This window comes from Urocampus carinirostris, chromosome 10 (genome assembly GCF_059441175.1).
Source record: "Urocampus carinirostris isolate Australia breed hairy pipefish chromosome 10, RoL_Ucar_1.0, whole genome shotgun sequence".
Lineage (NCBI taxonomy): Eukaryota > Metazoa > Chordata > Actinopteri > Syngnathiformes > Syngnathidae > Urocampus > Urocampus carinirostris.
This window is the reverse complement of record NC_142358.1, coordinates 16863591-16883852: the sequence shown is the minus strand read 5'-3', so window position 1 is coordinate 16883852 and position 20262 is coordinate 16863591. Positions and strand designations below refer to the sequence as shown.

Below are 20262 nucleotides of genomic sequence, written 5' to 3'. Positions count from 1 at the left end.
TTTCCTGTGGTGTGTCTTGGGGCAAGTACAACCTGGTGGCTCCCATTCCTCTCCAGGCCAACATATGTAGTTTCAATATTTCTTAATTGGTCAGTCCATGCAATGCAGCTTGTACATTTACAAATTATTGAGTTTTTTTTTTTTTTTTTTAAGTAAATTACTTGGATGGTTGATGCTTTTCGTCATGACTTTAGTGATTTGCTTTGACTTCGAAAATAATGATCAGTATTTTTGCCCATTTTCTGTCATGGTTTGAACTAAACCAGTGACTAAATTATCATTGAGGTCAACACAAGTCATGTTGTACTTTAAAAAACTATCTATAGGGGCGGCAGTAGCTCAGGAGGTAGACGGCTCGTCTTGGGATCAAGAGATCGCAGGTTCGATTCCCGGCTCCTCCGTGTTACATGTCGAAGTGTCCTTGGGTAAGACACTTAACCCCTAATACCCCCAATAAGCAGATTAGCCCGCCGCCGCACGGCCGCTATTGGGAAATATGAAGCACACTGTAAAGCGCTTTGGGAAGTCTTGACTTGAAAAGCGCTATATAAATGCAGATAATTTCATTTCATATAGTTACTCACTACTTTTTCAAAAAGTCACTGAGTAGCGGAATTACTTTTGAGTAAAAGTACCTAGTTACCAGGGAGAGTAAATATTTCCGTTACTTTAAAAACAGGTTTTTGTATGTCAAAGAATTTGAAAGTTTTTGTGCAAATACGAAACACCACAGTGACATCTTTGACTGGGGTTTACTCTCAAGTTAGATTTTAAGATTATGTTCAGTTTGAAAATTCAAGGATTGTAATGAACGCTCTTCGTATAGTAGATTAACTAAGAACATAATTCACCGAATAGTATATATATATTTTTTTTAATAACTGCATGCTGGCTTTGATTTATGAATTCACAACCAGCCATTTTCAGTAAATGCAAAATTCTCAATGCCACCAATACAATGTCTACAATGAAAAGTCTCAATATCCTTAATGTAGAATGCTATATATACTTTTGAAATGTTTTGGTATAAAAAAAAAGAATTTGCACAACAATCTCATTTGCAAGATCGGTGCAAATATACATTACAATCTGTTTGAAAATAGCTATTGCCATCTACATTTTTTGACAAAGTATGTTTTTTGTATTCAATTGTTAATGAAAATTGTTTGTTGGGATTGGTTTATTGTTAGGATGAAAATTGAATACAAATTTTAATTGTCCTTTTTAATAGCAAAAACTGATATTTTGATTCTGGTGCCAAGTAGCTCAGCGCTAAAATGAGCATTATAGGAGGAGATTATGATTAGTTAAGAAGCAAAATCCACTTGTTGTTATTATCCATTGTGGGGCAACCGTTTTGTCACTAGCTGATGTCAACTTTGCTCAGGTAAGGACCAATCAGAGATAATCTATTTTATGAGGCTAATTTTGGACTGGTCGCTTCTTTACTTTGCAACTCCGTCACTCTGTCATTCAGAGCCAGTGGCAAAACGGCCGCCTCTCTCCATAGGTGGATGAAAACGGTATGTTAAAACTATTATGCCTTTAAGTGTGCTCTTTAACCCCTCCATGTGACTGCTTCATTTTAAGTTTGAGCTTCACTTTTTAAAGATATCGATACCCCTATTCCCAACATTTCTAGGGCAAGCATGCGTCGCTCCCAGTTAGCGGCTTGCCTTTCCTCATTTGCCCGGCCGACTGTCAGAACACTCAGAAAATCCTTTCCCTGTGATCTGCTTTGGCCTGCAGCCTCTAGCTTTGCCTTTATAATTCCCAAATAAAGCCAAATCCAAAGGTTATTTAAGAAGACTTTGTGCATCTGTACTTTGATTAAATGATCACATTTGGAGCGAGCGCGCAGGGCGTATTTGGGTTGCATTACGATATCCATAAACGCTCTCCATTACAAGCTTTTCTGGCTCTCTGACCTCACATTTGTGCGCGTGACAAACGCGTAGGCTGCTTGCGCGCACACTATAGCTTAAGACAGGATAAAAGCTGGTGAGGTAGTGTACTATTATGTTGCCTAAATGCACACTGGATCCTTTTAACTCCTGGGGAAGAATACAACTGGAGAGTGAAAAGCTGTCGTACCCTTATCTGACTTTTTTTAAACTGCGTTGCCTTTGGCACACTGTTGACCTAATATCAACTTTGTCTGTTTCGTTAAACACATTCAAATCAGTTGTTGGAAAGCCTATGGGACATAGCACTGTTTCTCATAGTGTGACACACAAACACAAAAGCTGTGTGGGTCTTTGGCTTCACTATCAAAAGACCTCAGCGCATAATGGTTGCACGGCAGCTCTTACTTTGTACTCAATGTTGCTTATGCAATCAAAGCCTTGCACACATTTCTCTGTATTTTGAGTTGCTGGCTTCTATTTTTCTTTTATTTAAGGTCATGAACCTTTCCTAAAAGTGCAGAGGTACTTCTTAGCTACTGATAAGTGCTACTTGCAGCTTGCTAAAATTGACTTATCTTCAATTGATGCTAGGGCTGGGTGATAAGGTAAAACATGGATTGGAACACAATTAGTATCTCTATTCATCAGAATTCTCTATGAAAGTTTTCCCGAATAGAAAAAACGGCTGTCATTTTAGGAAGTCTATCAACTTTCAAGACATTTTTGACTGATCAATTAAAGCACACCCTGAATTCATCAATTGCTCAGCGGTTTTACAGGGATAAATGAAGTAGCTCTTAGTGTGATTTTAATTCAATTTCCCTTTATAGTCCAGTGTGCCTTATATATTCATATTTTTAACAACCAACAGAAAGTAACACTCTTGAACAGTGTTGAATGATCCAAAATCACTAAGCGAAATGAAAAACAATTTTTTACCAGCCCGACATTCTGTAAAACCACAAACTGTAAAACCCAAAATCGCCCCTGCTATGCAATATGAACGTGCGCTCAAAATGCGTGTTGTAGTCCCTCTTGTAGTACACTGGCTCTCTCTAGTGGTATGTATGTATGTATGTATATACCGGAACCATATTCCCCTAGTTGGGGGTGGCTAGTGTCAACAACACACTCATATTCTTGGCTCTCTCTGGGAGATTGATATTAGCAGCCCCATTGCTCAACCCAACCGGTGTGTCGCAACTGTTGTTGGGAGTCACAAGATCCAACCCTTAATGCTGAGCCAGGGAACCAACGGGTACCAATGTTAAAAGTCTGTAACACCAGCAACCTCCCTGTCTCGGGGTGACGCCTTACCCCAAAGGCCACCGAGCTGTGGTTCTATTGGTACTCAAAAGTATCAATTTTCAACCCGTTTGAATATAAATGGAAATTAAACTTTTGGGGGGGTTCCCCCCTCCTGTATGCGTTAACGCTACACTGCTTATTTTCTATATTTAATCTATGTAAATTTGTATATAACCCCGAATTGCGTGCAAGTGTGTGTATTCATATGTTGCTTATAGGCTATGAAACGGCTTAACCGATTTATGTGAAAAATGTACACTGTTGTACTTTAGGCCTTTGAGAGTGTTTTTAGCTAGGTTGGATGTCAACCCACATTTCAATAAACACCAACAAAATCGATAAACATCTGCTTTTGTATACAAGCAACTCTGGAACTTTATGCTGTATTGGTTCTCCCTAGCTGCTCCCCGGCTTTCAACAAACCATGGCACCATCAACCTCGCCCAAGTAGAATGCCAGGCAACACCGGGCCATTATGCTTGTATAAAGTATAATTCCTCATTGCATGTCAGTCTCAACAAAAACTACTTTTTGTCAAAATTGACATGGCATTGGCATCATAAGTGACGTCCTGCTGTCTGACCTCTTGCAAGCGAAGGGTGAAGCACGGCCTCTATGCAGACCATTAGTCAGACACAATCTCACGGCTTCATAGCAGATTAGTCTGCTGTATTAGGACTTAGAGCTCTATTAATGTTATCCCTCTGTTTTAGTGTGGCCGCGGTTTTAGCGCAGCTTACATGTGCACGCAGAAACACACTTGTACATTCGTCCACATACAAGCTGCTCGGGATATTCAGCAATCGGAGGATTAAGGTGAAATTTAGACAGTAGCTTAATGGACATGGCACTAGCATTGTAAAGATGGGAGTTTACTGGCACGTCATAGGAGTTGCTTTTTATGATTTAATCAAAACAGAAATTGTCATTTTATTATCTGTACGTTAGTTCATGTGTCTTGTCTCATTGAACGTATCACAGCCGCTGTTTTTGTTGTGTTGTAACTGAATGTCTTCCTCAGGGCCGATGAGATTGAGATGGTGATGACAGACCTTGAAAGAGCCAATCAGGTAAACACACTTATTCACAAATGAATGCTTGATGATTACAGTACTTTTTTTAAGGATTGATTTTTATTCAAGAAGAATAACACTCACAACAAGTTTACTCAACTTGCAGGTTAAAGTTCATGGTGATTTTCAAAACACTTCTACTGTTTGCATTCTGTTCTCTTTTAAAATAAAATATCCAAGTATTGAATGTATAACTTATGAACAACTTTGTGTGTTTTTTTAACTAGAAGCAGAAAGGTAAAATGAAATAAATTGGGGGGGGGCCCTGTACCAAACCGTCGTGGTGACGAAAGAGCTCAGCCAAAAGGCAAAGCTCATTTTACCAGTCGGTCTACGTTCCAACCCTCACCTATGTTCATGAACTCTGGGTCATGACAAAAGAACAAGATCCTAGATTCAAGCGGCTGAAGTTAGTGTCCACCACAGGGTGGCTGGGCTCTTCTTTAGAAATAGAGTGAGAAGCTCTGTCATCTGGGAGCAACTCAGTGTAGAGCCATTGCTCCTTTGCATTGAGAGGAGCCAGTTGAGGTGGCTCCAGGCATCTGATAAGGATGCCTCCTGGACGCCTCCCTTGGGAAGTGTTCCGGGCATGTTCCACCGGCATCAGGCCCCGGGAATGATCCAGGACACGCTGGAGATGCTAAGTCTCTAGGGTTGCCTGGGAACGCCCTGGATGAAGTGGCTGGGGATAGGGAAGTCTGGGCTTCCCTGCTAAAGCTGCTGCCCCCGCGACCCAACCTCCGGATAAGCGGACTAAATATTACACACTGGCCCTTTAAGTACTAACCAATATCAGATATAGACTAGTGCATAACAAAAAGCTATACACGTTTTAAAAAAACCCCATTAAAAATCACAAATAATATATATTTTTTGAAATGTCTTCACTCAAATCGAAATCAAATCAAATTAAATGTATTTGTAAAGCAGTTTTCACCCAATTAGTTTTCACTTAAATTTCTGTAAAACCATTAAATTAAACAAACAATACAAGACACCCCACTCTCCCAACCAAATATCTCATGGAAAAACGTAACATGTGAGGAAAAGGGACCCAAGGGAGGCTAATCCATTATGAGATTAATAGAATTTTTTTGGCGAATTAGTTTTTTGTTTTTTTTAAATTAAAAATAAAGACAGGTATGTTGGCACCGATATCAATACCCACTGTTACCAAGTACTACTCCATGCCCAATAAAGCTATTACAATAAATATAACATTAATCTCCAACATCTCCAAGAGATTTTTGATACCACTATTTTTTCATACCAGCACCAATATGCTCTCTGAACTCTAGGTCACCAATACTGCTAGTGATAATGATGTAATACAATTTTCCCCCCATTTGAATTTCACAAAATTAATGGGTACTATCTCTTATTGGAAAATTCTATAAATCCCTGGCACAGGTGATTTGCGCATTTTTAGTTTTGCCAAAGTTACAGATTTCCTATGTCAAAGCTTTTTTCTATGTGTTTTCTTGTTTACTCATTAATGTGACTTTCTGTTCATTCAGACCTCAAAATACTACAGTACAATAACATTAATTATCAATTTGATAACTCAAAGCCAAGACTTGTCTCGCTATGTATTTTTATTTTTTCAGAGGCATCGCGGTGGTATTTTCTCAACAGAATCATGAAATTGTGTTTCATACCCAGTTCCATTTATTGTGTTCCTTTTCGAAGGCTCTTGTATGTTTTAAATTTAACACAGCGGCACTAACCCCATCCATCTGAAACAGGCCCCTTAGCATGCCCTCTGCCCTTGTGCTGTAAATATTCCTGTGGTATCTGTTAATGTCATTGTTGTTAACTTTCATTATTAGCCCACAAGTATGATTTGTTGCTAAAGGGTTAGCATGGGCATGTAATGTTAATATTAGCCTAAAGGTTAGCACTCTCGACGATAATGCCACACGCACGTGCTCAAACAAACGTACATACACACATGCAAACATGCACCATTCACACTTCTGTTTTGAGCTTTACTGGGGATGACAGCATGGCCTGCAGCTAAGCCACAGACTTTTTATACTATTTTATAACGGGAAAATGGAAAACAGCATTTTGCCCTGGCGATGTGGCAGACTGGCTCTCCGCCCTGTCAATAGCGGCTCTCAATGTGTTTGCAATTAGAAACGGCGTGGAATCGGATGCCTGTAACTCCTAATGATGGCGTGTTTACCTCGTGTTACTGATGATTTCCGACTGGAGCATGGCAGTTTGGTCGTAAAACAGGCAGCGGGTGTCATCTTGATTTTCCAAGCCGATGTAATATTTCACTTTATGGAACTAAAGGAAAACCTTTCCTCCCTGTGGTTTGAATGTGCTTATGCTGGAAGGGAAAGGTCTTAGTCACCATAAGAACTGCAACTATAAATCGTTTTATCCACAGTGATAAGATAAATAGCTCACCAACCCTTTTCAAAAATCAATTGTTTCGATAACCTTTGACTTTGCATTTTTCAATCGCTAGAATTTCAACTTCTCAACAGTAATGTAACGATATATTAGAATATGTCGTTATGTTGAATTGAACTTAAACATTTCCCAAAACGCCAGATCCTAGCTTAATTTGATCACAATTCCTTTGGGTTTTACTTAACAAGTGATTTACACATTATACTGCTTCTGAGATCTTGTTGAAAGTCATGATTTATAGGTAGATTATTAAGAGTGTAGAGAAAGGATATTGATATTAAAAATAAAATCACTCCATTATTAGACCAACCCAACAGTAAAGGTGTTTAAAATTGTTTCCTCAACAAATTTAGCTTTGCTGACACATCATCCATAAAATTGCCCAAAGCCAAACAATATGTTAAGTTAATAGCACGCTAGCATCATCCAGCATCAATGGTTCTCCTCGCGCGTTTTTTTTGTGTGTGTGTGTTCCTTGGGTCTTGCGGCAAAAAGTGAGAGTGGTTTGAGGAAATGTGTACACACAGACGATAACACATTAATTCAGATTTGAGCTGCATAAACATGAGATTAATCGTGTTTGACCGTAAGAACTGCGTCCTTTTTCCTTCTCGCAGCGAGCTGAGGTGGCGCAAAGAGAGTCTGAGTCACTGCGGGAGCAGCTGTCCTTGAGTAACCAATCCCAGCAGGCCGGCAGTCCGGCCGTCAAGGCCGACCCCGACAAGGTAACGCCCTTTCGCCTCCCACGCTGATTTACCACACGAATGACAGAGACGTATTGAAGGAGGAAGATGGAGGGATATCAGCTTGGCCTTTTCTCTACAGGAGGTCTTCTGATCACAGTGGCCGTTAATTGATTACTGTTGTCGTCTGTCTCCAAGGTCTTTCACTAAATCAACAAGAGGACTGTCTGAAAAGTTGCTGGCCTCATTACTGGTGTTGTAGTGTGTCTGAGAGCTGCTCAGCTGTAGCACAAAAAGACATTGGATGCCATGCCAATTCATACATACAACAGCGAGCGCTTAGCCATGCCCACCATAATTACGGTATCCGTGTATCACAAGCGAAGTAAACATGGCGGCTGAAACAACAACTGAGAGCAAATCTTCGGTCGATATTCCTGTTAGCATAGCCGTATCATTTCTTCCGGATTAATCAAACTTATTTCAAAAGTCAGTAGAAAAGGGTCTCAATTGTTATACGCATAGTTATAGTCATGGCATCAAGGTGTCCAAAGACGCTAACCTTGCAAGGGTGGATGCAAAATGTTGGTGATCTATGAGGAAGTTAGAAGTTCCGTACCAACTACACATAGAAATAGATTCATTTTTGTGAGAGATAATGGTATATAAAGGATATACAATGAGTGAGTGATCCAGTATATCAAAATTATGAAACAAGTGGCGCAATTTCCATTTAGTCTGCCGAGGAACATATGGAAGTTACATCACGAGTTTCATACATTTGATATACGGGATTACAAAGAGCATATTGTTTTTATCCCATAATTTATTATTTTTACTTCAATTACAAAACGCCACCCTCACTTGTATTTGTTTTTGTCGTATTATAATGCGGGCGTGGTGATATACTCAAAGAAAAAGCAATTAACGCGGCTTATAGTAACTTAACGCCAGTAAATGTAGTCCACATTGGTTACTGTGGCTATGTGTTTAATTACTGCTAAATACGTGCAATAAAGTTCTCTATTAATTCTAAAAAAAAGTCAGACAATGTTATCTATACACATTAAACATTACATACAGGGATCCTTGGCGTACGCCAATCTCTGACTCTGAAGTGACCGACGTCATATCAGACAAAGTCGATGGTCAGAAGCTTACGGTATCATATTCTGACGAATAACTGACCCAACAGCAGCGTAAACTTCAATTTAATAAAAATAAAACACTTACTGTAGAACAAATAACTTTGTTTCGGTTCCCATCCGATCATCTGCGAGTCGCCCGCATGCCTTTATCCATTTGAAATATTTCTTCAAATTAGTTTTTGGCTAGGGAAAAAGGACGAACCTAACCCTTACCAATATTTCTGGATACCTCTGATCTATATTACAAGTGCCCTAGATACATCGTGAAACCATTTTGATACAAAACACTATACAAGTGTGTGAATCACATGTGCATTGTTTGTGATCCAAAGATGGCAGACCTAAATTGGAAGCCACAAGCTGATGTCTGCTTCACGCTCTGATTGGTTGAAAACAAGCGCTGTCAGATGTATTAATTAAATCCTGAAGCCAGTTTTTTCGTAATTTTTATAATTGTTGTAAATGGCACTGGTCGGAATTTGACAAGTGTTAGACCCAAAACATTGTTAAAATGTTATTTGGACTAAAATGTGTTTACATTTTTCAGCACATGCAACTATCTAATAATCATGTAATATTTTTTTTAAATTTCCTCACAACATAGGTCACCAATCTTTTTAATGCCGAGTGCTACATTTTGTTACTTAATGGTGTTAAGGGCACCCAGTTTGATACGCATTTCTAAAATAACTTATTTCATTACTATGTTGTTACTCTGGTATAATCAGGTTGTGATTGTTAGTAGAGTTAAAATAGGCCTCGACAACCACTAAAACACCATGCCAGTTGGAAATCAAATTTCTCATGAAAATCACAATAACCGATCACAACTGAGATATTCTTAGAACCTGGCCGCGGGCCACTCAGGTGTTCTTAGAGGTCACCACATTGGAGACCCATGCTCTTTAACAATTTGAAACGGAGCACCCAACAATATACATGTAACATCTGAATTGATACATGCCATCTACCTCGACACTTAAACTAGATACCGTCTGTGCAGTAGATGGTATCATTGTAATGGATTTACTACCAGTTGGTCGGAACAAATTCCGATAATAAGTTGAATAATATCTGAACTGCTCTTTGTTCAAACTGTATTCTGTTATTATTGAAAGCTTTGTGTATACAGTTAATGTAAAAGTGTCATCGGGCAGTATTAGGAGAGACTGTTCAAAGAGAGCGCACCATTACTGTAATTCCTGCTGACACTGATATTTTTTTTTAATATATCTTGTGTGCATATATAAATTGTTACTTATAACATTGGTAAAATGGCGGCGCCCTCTGTTGGCTGCGGCTGCATCGGCTCGCTACAACGGGTCAGGTGTATCGACATTTCGTTCTTACAAAGAATGACAATACAAAGGAAATTATTAGTATTATTATATTTGGAAGATATGTCATGTTGAAGAATATTAAATATTTTTTACTGGACTGGCCGAAAATGTTGCTATTTGTCTTCGGGTATGAGTGGAGCTTCATATTCAATCAATGAAATACAAGGAAAATATAGTTATCATTTATGTTTTACTCTGAATACTATCGCATGGCTCCAAGTAACTAATTTTCTATCAATTGTTTGTAATGGCATTAATAACCTCGGTGTAATTTTACAAGTAATCTCTGATAATTATTAGTTTCATAATTATTGTACATCTCTACTATTTATAAAAAGATTTAAGTTAGGTAAGTTAATTAGTCTTCAAAATTTATATGAATTTACAAACTTTTGGTCACACATTACTTGCTGATTAGGTTTATTCTGCTTTTAATATTGGACATCTGCAAAGGAGATTGCGTAGGATGCCACTTTGTTAAATATTATTGTGCACTGTTGCTCGTTGTTTTGACTATTATGAAGTGTTCACATAATTGTCACCATCAGCCTATTATTTGGCTGTTGTTTGATAACCACACCTTCTAGGGCAGATCTGCTTTTGTAACCTAGGAGATTTGATAAAAAAGAAAGGGTTCAGAGGAATGCCTTTAGAGCAGGTTGGAATTTCATATCTGAAGACTCGCTCCCCTGTTCTTGCAATTTATACACCCAGAGATGTCTACTAAGCTTTAAATGTATTAAAAAAATTATATAGGCATTAGCTAATGGGGATTCTAAATATAAAAAGGATCATTATTAAAACTATAATCTCTACAACAGCGTCCCGGGCACCAGAAATCTATAGAATTACTTTGCCTTCTTTTATTTTAACATTTTACAGTCTTGGCACTTTTGAAAACGTTTTCCTTCCACTTAAATTGTTTTCTACCACCTACACAACTACATTTGTTTTTGTTTTGAGACAATATATGTCTCCTCTATTATTTGTAATTGTCTAGTTAGGTTACATTCAACTAATTTACAGTTTTGTTTCTTGTTTTGCAGGAGCAGACTGCAGATATGGTATCCAACTCCAGCCTGGAGGTGGAGCTCAGGGCCAAAGAAAAGGAAAGCGCACAGCTGGTGGAGGATGTCCAGAGACTGCAGGCCAGCCTGACCAAACTCCGAGAGACTACCAGCACTCAGATCACGCAGCTGGAGCAGCAGCTCTGTAGCAAGACCACCGTTCTCAAGGTACGTAGAAAATTTTCAGGGGTTGGTGAGTTTCTAATATTAGACTTGCTTGGTTGGTTTCAGCACTTTTGAAGTATTTTGTTATTTTGTTATCCACAGGAACTAGAAGAGAAACTCGAAAAGCAAGCAGATTATGAGGAGGTGAAGAAGGAGTTGGGGTAAGGAGTTCTAAAACAAGATCACATGTGCAGTAGATGTGCAACAAGCCGGTTTTCATTTCAATAGGGGACTGGTCTAAAGCTTGAACTTGTTTTTGTGGTGCTCTGACCTCAAAGACAGTTGCATATTTCAAAAGTATTTTCACAAGAGTAAATACATATCTCTTTTTCACTCGCTCTTTCTCCTTTGCATGCTATCCAGCTAAAAAACTCAAGATGGTTAGCTAGCTCCTTAACTAGCAGTTTGTGAAGTGAAAATGTAGATTCTGTTAAGGTTGGTAAAATATATTAACTCTATTTTTGGGCTGTCTTAAAAGCCATTGGGGAGCATTTCTGCCCTCATATGCAATAGTGATAGAAAAAAATATGATTTTTTGTCATTGTAACAAGTGTAATGCACCAAAAAATTAAAAAGTGCCTTCCTGATGGTGCAAGAAGTTAAGGAGTTCAGGAGTTTAATTCAAAGAGATTTGATTTTGATTTTTGTTTACTTTTCTTACATATTTAAGTCATTACTTATGCATATCATCACTGCCATTTTAAAACGACATCTCAATTTTATTTATTTCTTCGTTCATTCATGTACTCATTTCTCGATATATTTGTCAATATATTCATTCATTCATATGCATAAATGGAACTTTCCAATTTAAAAAAAGTAGGAGATTGAAATTGATAATATTACAAATGTGATTTATTAAGCCCTCTGAAGAGTTATGTTTTTGTACTGTGGCCTATTAAAATAAGCTTTGTCTCTACCCTCAGTATTCTGAAATCGGTGGAGTTTGGAACATCAGACTCTGCGCAGGTAAAAATCTTTCATAATTACATGACTCCCTTGGTCCTTGTTCTACAATTAGGACACAGATTTATTTTATAATAGGACTAGTAATTATGAACCTTTCCGTTGGGACTGGTAAGTTTCCCCCCCGCAAATTCCTTTTGGTCTCTCTCGTCATCAGGAATCGTCCAAACCTCTGGAGGTGCTGTTGCTAGAGAGGAACCGAAGTCTTCAGTCGGAGAGCGCTGCACTGCGCATAGCTAACAACGAGCTCAGCGGTAAGTTAGGAAGGTTTGCTCCCACCTTTACAGGCACAAGCAAAGATGAGTGCAAATCAATGTGTTTCACTTCTTTTTCTCTGAGAATACATAAGACTATGTTTGTCATATAAAGTAATGTTTATTGAACCCACGCACAAAACGAAAACATCTCAAGTGAGTTTACACACCAGTAAGTCAACCTCAAGAGCAATAAAGTTGCACAACAGTAAAAATGAGGACACCATACACTGACCCCGCTCCTCTCCCCTTGCATCAGGAACGCCCAAACAGTGTTTATGGGTTTGAAATGTCATAGCTGTAGGCTTGAATAGCTGAGCAGCCCTGAATTGATTAACATTCACAGTAAGGGGAGCCTACTGTCTCGCTCAATCATGTTAAGTCTCAACGGTTATGCATTTGAATAATATTGCTCGCTGCGCCTATCATCGAGATGGATTTTTGTAGCTAAAAGATCAAGGGTGGGGGTGCACACGTTTCTTTGATACGTTTGTTATGATGAATGTGAACATTCGGTCTGTTGGAAAACTTCGACCTTCACCATCAGTGTGAAGACCTGCACACGCTATTTGCATTTTGTTCAGCAACAAATACTATATTCAGACTTTTCCACTGGATATATGTAATAAACTAAGGACTGCATCTGCGACCAGAGTGGTAAGGATCACTGCTGCGGCATGAAGAGGTCATCTGTACACGCCTTTTGACCACAAGGACACAAGGAACTGATATTATCCGCCTCAGTGGCGCAGGTGTCTACTTTTTTTGTTGTTCTGACTTTTTTTCTCCCAGGCTGTGACTTACAAGAAAGGTTGAAATCACAAATGCACGGGCATTTTGTCTGGGGGGTTGGCAAAAAAGGAGAAAAAAAAAAAGCCTAATTCGGAAAACCACTTGATTAAGTGAATTTTGCTTCTCTTCTCTGTTTTCGGAACCCCTTTTTTGTTGACTCCCCCCATAATGCATGGTGTCTTTGACCTTTCTTGTAGGGCCAACCGGGCGGAAAGGGACAGAAGATTCGACCCTAAAGGAGGAAAGTAGCGCCCCCTCTTCTACGCCCCCTCCTTCCTCCTTGCAGCCTCCCCTGTCTCGCTCTCACACGAATGCCCCCAACACCTCCACCACCATCAGCAGCGTTGGCAGCAGCGGTGGTGGGGAAACGCACCCCTTCAATCCCACGGGCATCGGTCAGGATTTCTACTCACCTGTCTTCCCGCTCGTGGGCGGCAAGATGGCTTTGAACTCATTGATCCAGCGACAGCTGCTGCAAACTTTCTACTCCAAAGCCTTGCAGGAGTCGTCCGGGATCCCTAGTGGGGCCCTGCTCTTCACCCCATTCACCCCTACCCTCAGCTCCATCCCTACTTCGACCCCCGGTTGCGGGTCTGCCGCCATCCCTCTGGCAGCCAGCAGCCCTCAGCCACCTCCAGCCAGCCCGGACATTGCCCCTGTCAATGGGAGCAGCACAGCCGGAAGCGCTCCCTCGCCGTCCCCCAGCCACTCCGATGCCACAACGGCGAGCGTTTTGGACGGCGAGGACATGGACACTGCCGAAATCGCCCGGCAGGTGAAAGAGCAGCTGATCAAGCACAACATTGGCCAGCGCGTTTTCGGCCACTATGTGCTGGGACTCTCCCAGGGCTCGGTCAGCGAGATCCTGGCCCGGCCTAAGCCATGGAACAAACTCACCATTCGGGGAAAGGAGCCCTTCCACAAGATGAGGCAGTTCCTGGCCGACGAGCAGAACATCCTGGCGCTACGCAGCATCCAGGGACGGCAACGAGGTGAGCGTTTACGCCTTGTGATTACTTTGTGTGTGTGCGTGTATGGGTGTGAGTGTGTATCGAGCATGCGTGTGTGCGTATGTCAACAGCTTTGCACAAAGCTATTGATTAGCTTGTCAATAAGAACTAGCCTTCATATTTTTCTTCCTCTTTCCTAACTCCCATCCTGTGTGCCACATCTGTGTGTCCTGAATGAGTTCTTAGACACACACACGAACACGCACACATACTCCTCCCAGGAGCCTCTCCTAGCCATTGTAGTCAATACAGAAACCTTTCACACATCAATAGTATTGATCTGTGGGAACTAGGAAGAACGCTGAGGCACTGCTAACTATGAGGAGATTCGATCTCTTACGGCCCTGCTTTTGTTCACGCATCAGGACATTTCTGATGGAAGTCCATCTCGGCAATGCAAAAAAAGTCGTAGTTCCAGATTCTCTTAAAGATTGTTTGTTAAAGTAAGGCCTCAGTTTGTGTTGTAAAATATTTTTATTAAATCCCAAACTGTTGTTGTAGGAGTTAGATATTGCTGTGTGAAGTAGAAGCTTGGTTTCTGTCAGGGTCACACACAATAAAGATCAATATATGTCTGCACTGAAATTTGCACTGGTTAAAATTGCAAAATCTTGTGAATAAGACCTCGTCTATATAACATAAAATCATGTTATCTTTTAATTAGTGGAGTTAAAATGAGCCCCCAAATATTGACATTTTAATTACCACTTTTTTAACCAGTTTTTTATGACTAATACCTGTATAAATTCACAAACAAATTTAAAACCAAGCAATTGATACAGTACAGATAGCTGTAGCATTTTCTGTTCAAAATATGATTTGCAGTTGTATTGTTATATTATTAATAGTTATTTGTTTAAGACTATGACAATAGTCAGATTAAAAACAGATGTTTGTCCCATTTGATATTCCTACTACCTAGGATTTGTATTTTCTTTTTAATGATCAATTATATAGAACCATTTCTACACTTAAATTTAAAATGATTTATTTGCAATAATTGTACTTTAGCTATTTCCCCCCCTCAACTGATTTTACCGTAAATTCCGGACTATAGAGCGCACCTGATTATAAGCCGCACCCACCACTTTTGAGGTGGTTTGCCACTTTTATACTTGTACAAGCCGCACCCATGTATAAGCCGCGTGCGCCCGCATTAAAACTTGTGACACACCCACAAGATTAACCCAGACCAGGCTGTAAGTTCCACGATTGTAACTACATAGATAGTACGCAATTCTAGAGCTACAGTTGTCATCATAAATGGAAATTGATACCCGTAATTAACGTATGATGCAGACTTGTAAAGTCCGGGTCCCGATGAAAGTAATCCAAGGAAACAATGTATATTTCCAAAGTTACGGGTGGGAAAAATATGTATCCACTATTGTCCGCTGCAACAACAGACAGATCTACCGGTAACTCAGCTTTACCCCAATTCCCATCAGCCAGCGTTTGCTCCGCCCCTTCTTTTTGATTCGTCCGTAGGACACATAACAGAATAAATCTCTAAAAATACAAATGCATATTATACATGGTTATACATATTTATGAAGAAAGACGGTACACCGAGAGAGTTTTTAAAGCTTTAATAATAATAATATAACTTTCATCCCAAACCGTGCCTTTGAAAGGTACCAACATGCTAGTAGGATCCCGCTCGCAATATATCAAACGTGCCTGTCAGAAAAAGTATCCCGTAATTGTGAATTTCACGATAGATCGTCCTCAACTTCCTCCTCATAACTATCGCCATCAAGGGTGGCTCGCTCATTATCGGAACGTACCTTAACTTTACAGACAATGTATGCTCAAACTTAGAGGTTGCAGTCTTTCTTGGCGCACATATTCTACTGGTCTTAATCTTACCTTTTATACTCCAGCGCTGCTGGTGGCCGTTGGAAAAATTCCATAAATTGGCCGCTTCCCTGAATAAGCCGCAGTGCTCAACATTTGGGAAAAAAGTAGCGGCTTATAGTCTGGAATTTACGGTAGTTATCAGTGTAGGTAACCACCTTTTCTGAAACTGTTTTAAAAATATAAACGTTTACATCCCACCCAAAAATGAGTTAAAATTATTTTTTAAGTAAGACATTTAGAAATTACAAAATATAAATGGCAATGTTCTTGTTTAATGTTTATTATCTGATCTAAAAATGGCAGCAAGCGGCGGTTTGACCATCACAAAAACGGCCTAGTATAATTACAATAGCGATACTCTGCATTGGTACTCAAGTACTCACTGATGATAAGGTATAAGTGAAAATTAAGTTACCCTATTACAGTCTACAAAAATACAGAGAATAAAACGTATTAATTCATTTACAGCCAGCCTTCTTAAATAAAAATAAAAACGAAGTTAGATGTCTAAAGCTGTCAGTAGCACTGTATGTGTTAGAAGTGATTTCCTGGTGTCACTTCAAACAGAAGTGCGTGTTATCCACAGGATTTCTGGTACTCGTTAGGCAGCCGAATACAATAGATAGCTGCGAAAAAACAAACTCCCGAGTGCTGTAACATAGTGTGTGATATATTGTTTTTAACAGAGGGCTCAGGCCAGCCCCAGCTTAGCCGAGTGTTTCAGGATGTTCCGAAGCGGAGAGCCCTCTCCAATACATCTTCACACACAGGTCTGTCCCTTTCGCACACAAATTCTAGCACGTTCTGTCTGTGTGGCTTGATTGTGGAAGGATGATCTGTATGATCTGAAATAGCCGGCATGTTCATCCGCTGATTGTACTGGCAGCTCTGCGTTTGCATGTTTGCTTTGAAAATAATGCCTCTGGTATAGTTGGCTTAGAGTTGGAATGTTCTTTGTGCTGTCAAAAGTTTAAATATGATAATTAGGTGATTTATTTTCAAATACAATGGTACCTCTTCATACAAGCCTAATTTGTTCGAGGATCGTGCGTGTTGCTCGAATTTGCTCCCATATCGAGCAATTTTTTTCTGATACAAAAAAGTTAAAAACTAATCGGCCTGTTGCTGACTATTTCCCTTTTCAAATTTCATTGCTTGGGTCACACAAAAAAAAACACAAAAAAAGAGATGCAGTATTACAAAAACAAACATGCTGCGTAATATGAACAAGTTGGCGGGATCAAGTGGGTGATGGTGGGAAGCATATGCGCCAAATGGCATGAGCTGATGTTGTCGATGAGCGGTCTTTATTGGTAGCCTCTGGTACTGTTTATCGCTTGGATTAACCCTCGAATGTAAAGCAAGATTTTTGTTTAAAAAACAAACAAACACATTTATCAAAATTCTCGTGTCCAGAGGTGCTCGTATGAAAAGGTACCATTCTAGTTTGTTCCCCTCCTTGTGGTAATCTCTTCCTGTTGTTTTTTTCTTTCCTTACAGGGAACATCACGTCTCGTGTCCGCACTCAAGAAGCAGGTTCAGATGAGGCCATCAAGTCCATTCTAGAGCAGGCAAAAAGGGAGTTGCAGGTGCAGAAAGCTGGTGAGTGTAAAATCACTTTACAAATCAAGCCAATTGATGTCCTTGTGTCCTTGACGGTCTTTTCCGGTCCCCCAGATTTGTCACACGTGCAGCCCATGTACACAGGCCTGAAAGGAGGTGGGGGGAGCGGCCTCGGAGGTGGCGGGGGCAGCGGCTCCGACGAGGCCATCCGCTCCATCCTGGAGCAAGCTCGCCGAGAAATGGAGGCTCAGCAGGCCGCGCTGGAGCCCATCCTGAAAGCCTCGTCCTCCGCATCATCCCTGGCGCCACTCTCTCAGAGGGACCTCATGAGCTCGGCACTTACTGCCCCACTCCCCCCTTATAACCCCTTGGGGCTATCCCTGAAGAAGGTTCCTAACTCCCTATTGTCATCACCCTCCTCCCCGTCCCCAGTGCTGGACTTCAGCTCGGGCATCAAGCGGGAGGGCAGGCCCTCTTCGGGGATTGACATGTCATCGGACGGCGCTCTCAGGCAGGGTCGCGGCTCTGAGGGCTCGGCGCGATCCGGGACTGCGGCGGGAGGGGTGGGCTACTGGAGGGAGCAATGGTGGAGTAGCATGCACACGGACCCCCGCAGGTCTTCAGCGGGAGATGAGAACCACAGCCAGGAAGACTCCAAAGACGTGAGTGTTTTTATGTGAACAAACGAAAAATATTACAATTTTTATGCCATATTCATTTGTGTATCGTGCATATTATTTTACCCCAAAAAATAAGTTCAAGTTTGGGTGCGTGCGTGTTATACACGAGGGTTCACTCTATTTGCGCAATGATAGATTAGATGAAAATTATCGCTGACCACAATCTAAAAACCATGGATGCAATGGGCGGTGGTAAACACAGCGGATCGCAACTACTGGACCACCAGTGATATGCTTTACATACAAACAGGCATTAGGTTTTATCTCATTAGGTACCAGAGACGAATATTAAAGAATGGAGAAAACAAAGTATTCTTGAAAGATGCAGACAGGCACGATAAGGAAAGCAACCATTTGGTTTATCTGATGATGTATACGACTTTGAGGGACACAAAATAACTACATTGTAAATTTTATGTTGGTATTGTGTTCATTTACGTTGTTAATAAATTATTTTAATCAAGGCTGCACGTATTCAACAACCTTTTTCACTTACAATGCTTGGAATAGAATATAACTTATTGTCATTTTAACATGAAATGCTCACCAAAATTAAGATTAATCTCTACGACAGTGAATAAAATCAGCATAAAGATTAGATGCGTTCGAATGCCTTTACATATGTCCTTTATACCACTAGTGGTCCAGTGGTTAGGATTAAGGGCTAGCACCCCCACAACCTGAGTTCAATTCCCATTGCATCCAGCCACAAAGTTCGAGCTGAAAAAAGGTGAAACTAATTAAAAAAAAAAAAAGAACTCTTTATGCTATCTCTTAATCTCACACACACCTTTCTACCAATGACTGAACATCTCAATATTATCAGTGGTCTTAACTCACAGGTATGTCGGGACTCTGGAGTAAGCCAAGCTGCTGCAGTTTACTCCCCTCTAACGTTATTCTTACTGTTTTAGTGGCTCTTCCACTGGTCGCTTATCCAATCACAAGGCGCGAAGTGGGTAATGTGCGAGACAGAGGGAGGGGTGAGAGGGAGAAAGAGTTGGCTGAATATAAGCCTAAATAATCGGCCCATCACATAAACAAAAAATGCCGAAATACCGATATCTGTCGAATTCCCAAATATCAATGCCGATAATCGGCCCGCCCGATAATCATTAGACCTCGAGTCTTTTTATCCATATTTTTTTCTTTGAAATCTTTATTTCATGCTTACCCTGGAGTGCCATGTTCAATCTTAATGTTTCACAACATTAATATCAATGACAATAAAGACAATGCATTTCGATTGCCACAAACATAACAAAAAGTTACCCGCCCCTGGCTGTAGCCTAGCAGTGCTAATGTGAAGGACTTTTTTTATCGTTTTGGTTTTTTAAATTCTCCCTAATAATAAACTTGAACTGCAACACAGCTAATAGTTGCACTCTTAGACAACCCTTGTATGTCTGACCATTTCCCCTGATGTATACTTCAGGGAATACTGAGCGACAGCCTGTCTCGGAACAAGCCGTGGAACAAGCTGAACCAGAGGAATCGGGAGCCATACCTGCGAATGCAACCATGGCTCAATGGCGACCAGGGGCAAAATGCGCACATCCAGCCAGCTCAAAACCAAGGTACACAAATCCCGCGGCTGTAAACATCGGCGATTCACACAACCTCTTTGTGCAGAAAGCCCTGATTAGAGCTCGCGGCAAGTCGCTACTGTCCATCTGTCAATCACTCAATCTTCCTTCCCTCCCTCCATCCATCCCTCGCTCCGTCGCCCGGTCTGACCTCGCGTTCTCCCATATCCTCCCTGTTAACTCCTCCTACCAGCCCCTCCCCCTGCACTATGCTGTGGCAGTGTCAGCCAGCAAGCTGCTGGTTTGTCATGTCATAGACAAGTTAGTGTTGCAGCGCCAGATGGCAGCTCTGTGTGTGCATGCGTGTGCGTGTCTCTGTTTCTCTCTGGGGGTGTAAACAGCAGCTAATGTACACTGACAGCTCCTCATGACTGCTCTCTTCCAGCCTGCTGAGCTGCACAGCAGCACTACACAGGGAGAGACAGAGAGATGAAAG

The 20262-nt window shown here is 40.7% G+C and overlaps 1 protein-coding gene across 3 annotated transcripts in view; it reads left to right on the top strand.

The window, feature by feature from the left end:
* The window catches only part of LOC148357939 (homeobox protein cut-like 1), a 125482-nt gene that overhangs the window by 88193 nt on the left and 17027 nt on the right, over positions 1–20262 (top strand). Inside the window, exons 9-19 of one of the 3 annotated variants that reach the window (XM_088344964.1) lie at positions 4237–4285; positions 7330–7437; positions 10930–11118; positions 11218–11276; positions 12042–12084; positions 12239–12335; positions 13325–14119; positions 16684–16767; positions 17498–17599; positions 17675–18222; positions 19676–19817. In XM_088344964.1, the coding sequence (XP_088201090.1) occupies positions 4237–4285; positions 7330–7437; positions 10930–11118; positions 11218–11276; positions 12042–12084; positions 12239–12335; positions 13325–14119; positions 16684–16767; positions 17498–17599; positions 17675–18222; positions 19676–19817 (2216 nt within the window). Of the gene's footprint in view, positions 1–4236; positions 4286–7329; positions 7438–10929; positions 11119–11217; positions 11277–12041; positions 12085–12238; positions 12336–13324; positions 14120–16683; positions 16768–17497; positions 18223–19675; positions 19818–20262 lie in introns of all 3 variants that reach the window. The other 2 variants (XM_088344963.1, XM_088344965.1) reach the window with 2 other exon arrangements.